This window comes from Mchenga conophoros, linkage group LG6 (genome assembly GCF_057382185.1).
Source record: "Mchenga conophoros isolate Kocher_MC1m ecotype Shallow Benthic linkage group LG6, M_conophoros_male_GT1.1, whole genome shotgun sequence".
Lineage (NCBI taxonomy): Eukaryota > Metazoa > Chordata > Actinopteri > Cichliformes > Cichlidae > Mchenga > Mchenga conophoros.
Window position 1 is genome coordinate 17,818,120 of NC_140531.1, and position 6,263 is coordinate 17,824,382.

Here is a 6,263-nt window from a genome sequence, read left to right on the forward strand (position 1 = left end):
ATCCCACATGAGGCATAATAATAATAATAATAATAATAATAATAATAATAATAATAATAATAATAATAATAATTAGAATAATATTAACCTTAACTTAATCCAAACCCAGGGTATCTTGAAAAATAGATCCCCGACTTTGAGCACATGTGGTAACAAAAATAAGTGGAATTAATAACACATTTAGACACAAAATGAAGTGTGTGTGTGTGTGTGAGAGAGACAAGGAAGTTATTCATTTACACAAGGATATTTGGCAGTAATCTAATATTAGCTTAAAAGAACAAGTGGTGTGTGGTCCTCTTAATCCCCCTCGTGGACCCTGAATAAATGTCAGACTGCACTGTCATGAACTTGGAGGGGGGTGGGGGGATATAGCTTATCCTATAAGCCAAAAATATAAACACCAATATTCACCAACCAAGTGCTTTGAGTAAAATGGCCCCGCTATTTTCACTTTGAGGGTGGGGAAGGTGGGAGTTCTAACCCAAACTATAGTCACCATTTGAAATGAATTATAAATACAAATTAAAGCGTAGAGTCCTGTAAGTCATACTGCGTTGGCATTAAAAAGGTGAAGCATAGTAAGTGTGGAAACAGTGGTCTTACTTGCTCTGTCAAACGACGCTTTACTTGACTCCACATCTTCCTCTCAGCGAGTAAAAGACGTGACTGGATCTGTTTTTTCTTTCTCTCTCTCTCTCTCTCTCTCTCTCTCTCTCTCTCTCTCTCTCTCTCTCTCTCTCGAGTTTTTTCTCTCTTTTTCTTTTTTGTCAGTCATTGTTCGATTTCAGGATTTTTTTTTCAAAGTTCAAAGCACAAAGTCATCGATGATTGAAAAAAACGTGTGAGATAGGAAATATGATACAAATCATCTCTAAACAGTTCCAAGTCTTTTTGAGGGTGGTGGGTTTTTTTTTTTTTTCAGACGCATGCAGAGTACTTCATTCGTTTCTGTTTCTGTCGCTGGTTGCAAAACCAGACCCGCACCACGTTCTTTTTCAGGTCCAGCTTTTCTGCGATTGCTGCGATTTTCTCCGAGGAGGGACGCGGCTGAATGGCAAAATAGGCCTCCAGCGATCTCTTCTCCGGTGCGGCTATTGACGTGCGCTTCCTCTTTTTCTCCGCGCCGTTGAACAACTCGGGTTTATTAAGTTTCTCCCTGTGTGATTTCTCGGCTTCTTCTAGCCACGCTTGCAGGATGGGCTTCAAAGCGATCATGTTGTTATGTGAGAGCGTGAGGGACTCGAATCGGCAGATGGTGCTTTGGCTGAGGGAGCCCACCCCAGGAATCTTCAGACTGGCTAAAGCTGCCCCTACATCCGCCTGGGTAACCCCGAGTTTGATCCGTCTCTGCTTAAACCTCTCCGCGAAGGCTTCCAAGTCCCTTGGATCGGCGTCCACGTCGTTCATGCCCATGTGCGGCGGTAGCCCGTGGGCATGAGCCATGTTGATAGCTGCCTGGTGCATGTGGTTCATGCCCGCCATGTGGGCAGGGTGCGCAGGCGTGGAAACCACCGAGCCATCGGGTCCTGCCATGGCTCCTAGTGCCAGTCCAGGGGTGATGTGATCCAGCAGGTCCCCCTCCAGTGCCTGGTGAGGCTGGTGGTGATGGTGGTGGTGGTGGTGATGGTGGCCAGCCAGGGCGGATGGATGAGAGATAGGCACCGAGGAGGAAGAGGAGGAAGACGACGTGCAGGGGAGCGTGTTCATGGTGTGGTAGGTTGCGTCCGGCTTGAAGGGACTGTGATGTGGTGGGTGGTGGTGGCTCTTGGTCTGCGAGACTATATCCACCGCCGCTAGAGCTTCAGCCCGGGCCAATAAACTCTCATCCAAGCCTCCGAATATATTGCTCTGCAATTGCAAATAGAATGCACACATAACTGTCAGCAGGGAATTCTCCCTCCACTCCTCGGTTTAAAACATTTCCAGAATGTGAAAAAAAGAAATCCTAAAAAAGGAGGGAGCACACAAAACAAGACACATGCAACATCCCAGGTCATAAAAATTAATACGAAAGGCAAAGCCGACTGAATACATAAGTTGAGCAGAGAGGAGGAAAAAAATATGGAGGTGTTGGGTGATTTGCTGTGCAGACATGAAAAAAACATCAAGCAACGAAAAAAAAAGTGGGCTGTCAAAATGTGCCTTTAAGCAGTGATTATGCAGAATACATACCGGTGGGGTTGGGAGACAGGCTCTGCGCATCGCCTCCGAGCTGCTGCTGCTGCCGCTGCTGCTGATGATGGTGCTGCTGTGTCGGGAGGATGAGCAGGAGGACGAAGGTGCATTGGAAGTCAGAGTGGAGGACGAGGAGGAATGCAACGAGTACTTGGGTTCGGGCAAGCTGGCGTGGGCCATGGCAAAAGGCTGCTTGCTGTTCAGAGACATCATCATCATATTTGCGGGCGTCCAAGCCTCGGCAAGTTCCTTTTAATAAGTTAAGACTCCGCCTCCTCTGGTCGGGAGTTGAAGCCCAATTGCTTCGCAGGAATCTCAAGTCACTGTCGAATAAAGTGTCGGCTGAAGACGGTCGTCCAACACTGAATCACATCTATTTATTATTGCGCGCGGAGGTAACGGAGAGGCGTCTCGTCTTTTTGTGGCGAATGAGATATCACAGACGCCAACAAACCATGCAGCCGAGCGCCGATGATACCTCTTCCCGTTGTGGACTTGTGGCGTAATGGTTCAAAAACACTTTGTGCCTTTTCTCCTTCAGCTTGCCCCCCACCTTCACAACTACACAATATGTTTTCTTTGTTGTTGTTGTTGTGTGCCTTGGATTATTTTTGGCAGAGCTCCTCATCAACGACGCCAGCAAGAAAAAAAAGTTTCTCTCCGTCTCTTAGGATTTCCAAAAATACTTCAAGTTTGAAAACTGTTGCCGTTCTCGTTGACCTGTTTATTTTTTCCCCTCAAAAGTTTCCGTCTTGATATGACCGTAAGTGAGAAGTAATGGCGATGACAGTCTCTGTATTGTACCTCTTCGACTACGTTGAATGCTGCGGGGACCCGAACTGCCTCTGCTCTGAGGCGAAGGGCAGACTGAGTCTCTCTCCGCCTCTCTCTCTCTCTCTCTCTTACACACACGCGCGCACACACACCCTCTCCCTTCTCTCTCTACAGCGCTCTCAGTGTCTCACTCACTCACACACTCGCACACACACACACACACCCTTTTGAGCGCACCTGAAAAAAAAAACCCTTTCATGATTTATTATTCTTCATTAGCCACACCACCACCACCACCACCACCACCACAGCCGCCGCCGCTGGGGACTCTGCGCATGGGCAGTCTGCAACAAGGCATTTATTTCAAATGAATCTACTTCATCACCAACACCACCAACACCTCGTTACCAACACCGTGTCCAATAAAAGTCGGAATCCCGGTTTGTTGTAACAGAAAATATTTATATATTTTTAAAATCTTGAATTTAAAAAATTACATGGAAATATTGAACGCGGAGGGAGCAATGGGAGTAAATTATCACGACGGACAGGGACAGCTCCCCTTTACACAAGTTTTTCCGCTATAGTAAAGGGGAAAAAACTGATTACTACGATAACTAAAGGTTGCACAGAGTTTTGAAACAGGAATGGCAAGTGACTCGATTACTATCTTAGCATCCAAAGTAAAAATCATATGAAATTATACTAAATATATAACCATATTTTGTAATCTTGAAAAAAAAGAAAATACCTGAAGAATCACGAATTGTACCTAATGAATTTTTTTTGTTATTCCTCTACGTTGGAATCTATGCGTAAAGGCTGCACGTTAATGAATGACAATAAAAGTGGATTTTTCCTTTTAAAGTAATGAACACCGTTAAATTGTAAATCCACACACTTGTCATAGCAGCCTATTATCTTATCTCTTTGCTAATTACGCCACATTATCGGTAACGTAATTAAAACGTTTAATCACGTTGTAATTAACAAGGGGTGCCTAATTTATTTAATATGGCTCCGTCTATAGAAACAGCTAATTGTTTTCCAAGTAGCCTAAGCTAAAGGAGAGTGGAAATATTCAATCGTTATATATATATATATATATATATATATATATATATATATATATATATATATATATATATAGCCTAAGCTAAAGGAGAGTGGAAATATTCAATCTTTATATATATATATATATATATATATATATATATATATATATATATATATATATATATATATATATATATATATACATATATATATATATATATATATATATATATATATATATATATAAAAATCTGTGTTTAGACAGAGATAGACAGAGACACTCGGCCTTACACCTGTCACACTTCTTGTGACAGGTGTAAGGCGATGATGTGTTTGAAAAGATCACTCATCTCCTTAAATGTGTTACTAATATCAAATGTTCGGGATTCCACATTTAATCACTTCCTTTTTCAAAGAACATTAAGTCTGTTCTCATTCTTATAATTAAAGTCTACATCTCGCCGCTCTGCTTTGTGTCTGCAGCTTCATTTTTTAAAAATACAGATATTACAGCCGCGATTAAAAACGCGCTTTCCTGAATACAGCGTGTGTCTTTGCAAGCGACTCGATGCCATGTTCGCTGTTTTTTTTTCTAATGCGCACATACGTTTAATATGTCCCCATGGCTGCCACAACAAGCCTGTTGGTGTTGCTGCACACTGCAAGAGAGCCATCCAGCTGCAGAAATATGTTGTTCCCCAGCGGGACAACAGGCGCTGCTGGAGCCACCTCCAGACTTCGGGAGACAGAGATCAGGCTCGGGAGACATCAAGGAGCAATCAGTGTCTGCTCACATACACCGACAGACTGATTTATGATGAAACTTTAAAGAAATCATTTATATTTCACCACCTCTAAATCGGTGTATGAAAATTTCATCCACAATGAAACACACAAAAAAGTATATCTTAAGTCAAATAAATCAGCCCCAGCTTCTCCCAAGCAATTGACTTTGAAGTGCACTTTCAACACTTTCGCGAGTGTGTTCACATACCTAAGGCTTTTACTTCCTTTGCCAACAGCTTTCTCACGTTTGAGGGAGGACACAGTGTCAGAATGTTTAACAGAATTACCTTTGAAGGGTCTGTCATGGCAAACAGAAACACAATTAAGCTGCGATTCCACATATTTCCCCCCTTTTCTTTTTAAAGCTGTTATATTTGTTTTACTGTATTGGTTTAACGTATTACTGTTTTGCTTTTTTTTATTTATAGAATTTTTAATTATAAACAACACATTATGTGCAGCATTTCAATTTTTATCTTTAATCATTCATCAACAATAAATAAATTATTACATCTAACTCACGACAATATTTTATTAAAGAAAATAAAATGCATTAATCAGAATAGCATTTCTGATTTTTTCAATTTTATTTTTACACTGTGAAAATATTTTGATGTGTAAATATGAGTTTTTTCAACATTTTCATATAGTTAGCCAAATGCTCCTCCAGTTTTAAATAGTTTTCCCTCCATTTATATCATCACACTGATACAGTAATTTGAGGCAATGTTGCTATTAGGGAAAAAAACACATAGTTGTTTAAGTTGCACATACCTTGCCTTTAAAAACATATAGCCTCAGTGTAATTGTGCAAAAAAAGAAAAAAGAAAAAAAGATTTCTAGCACTTCAAGGATCTTTGCTACATACATATATAAATAAATCTGCTCCATCTAAAAATAAAAGTAAAGCCAAAAAGTAAAACAGGGAGCACATGCAGCAAGGCTTGATATAACTCAGGTGACTTGTTTGCTTTTTTTCTCCCCTCCTCCTCCTCCTCCTCCTCCTCACTCTCTTACTTACATTCGAATCAAGGAGTGCTGCAGAGGTGTCTGTGTGCTTTTACACAAAGACATACTCTTCTCAGCCTCCCTCAGGAGCTCTCCACGTTAACAATCCCAATTACACCAAGACCACCAGAGACAGCTGTTTTTATTACAGAACCGCTCCTTTGTGCCGCCAACAAGGTATCTCCGCTCCTAGACTGAACACAGAGATAAAGCTCGACTGTGAGACAGAGGCAGAGAGGAGAGGGAGAGAAGTGTGGAGTGAAGTGGATGAAGTCTCTCGACTGCTCGCAGTGGTGATGCCTTTATTCACAGCTTCCCCCTACCTTTTCTGATCTCGTGGAGCTCTTTACATGCTGGAGCAGAAGGTCAATGCTTGTTGGGAGAGGGTCTACAAAGAGATCAGGATCTAACTCAAGGCAACAGCAAATCACACACACAAAAACGAGAGTGGGGGGTGGGGG

At 41.8% G+C, this 6,263-nt stretch overlaps 1 protein-coding gene across 1 annotated transcript; it reads right to left on the bottom strand.

Moving 5' to 3' along the window:
* Positions 1–723: 723 nt before the first annotated feature.
* Positions 724–5,925, bottom strand: pou4f2 (POU class 4 homeobox 2). The gene is made up of 3 exons (XM_085276557.1): positions 5,816–5,925; positions 2,176–3,189; positions 724–1,851 (listed from the first exon to the last, which is right to left on the bottom strand). The coding sequence occupies exons 2-3, from the start codon at positions 2,395–2,397 to the stop codon at positions 922–924; spliced, it is 1,152 nt and encodes a 383-aa protein (XP_085132683.1). The 5' UTR covers positions 2,398–3,189; positions 5,816–5,925; the 3' UTR covers positions 724–921.
* Positions 5,926–6,263: the final 338 nt, after the last annotated feature.

Bases quoted from the DNA above. Each gene is read 5' to 3' on its own strand.
- pou4f2 (XM_085276557.1), bottom strand. From the start codon at position 2,397: ATGATGATGATGTCTCTGAACAGCAAGCAGCCTTTTGCCATGGCCCAC. The intron at 1,852-2,175 runs GTATGTATTCTG...TTGCAATTGCAG, and splicing joins CCTGTCTCCCAACCCCACCG to AGCAATATATTCGGAGGCTT.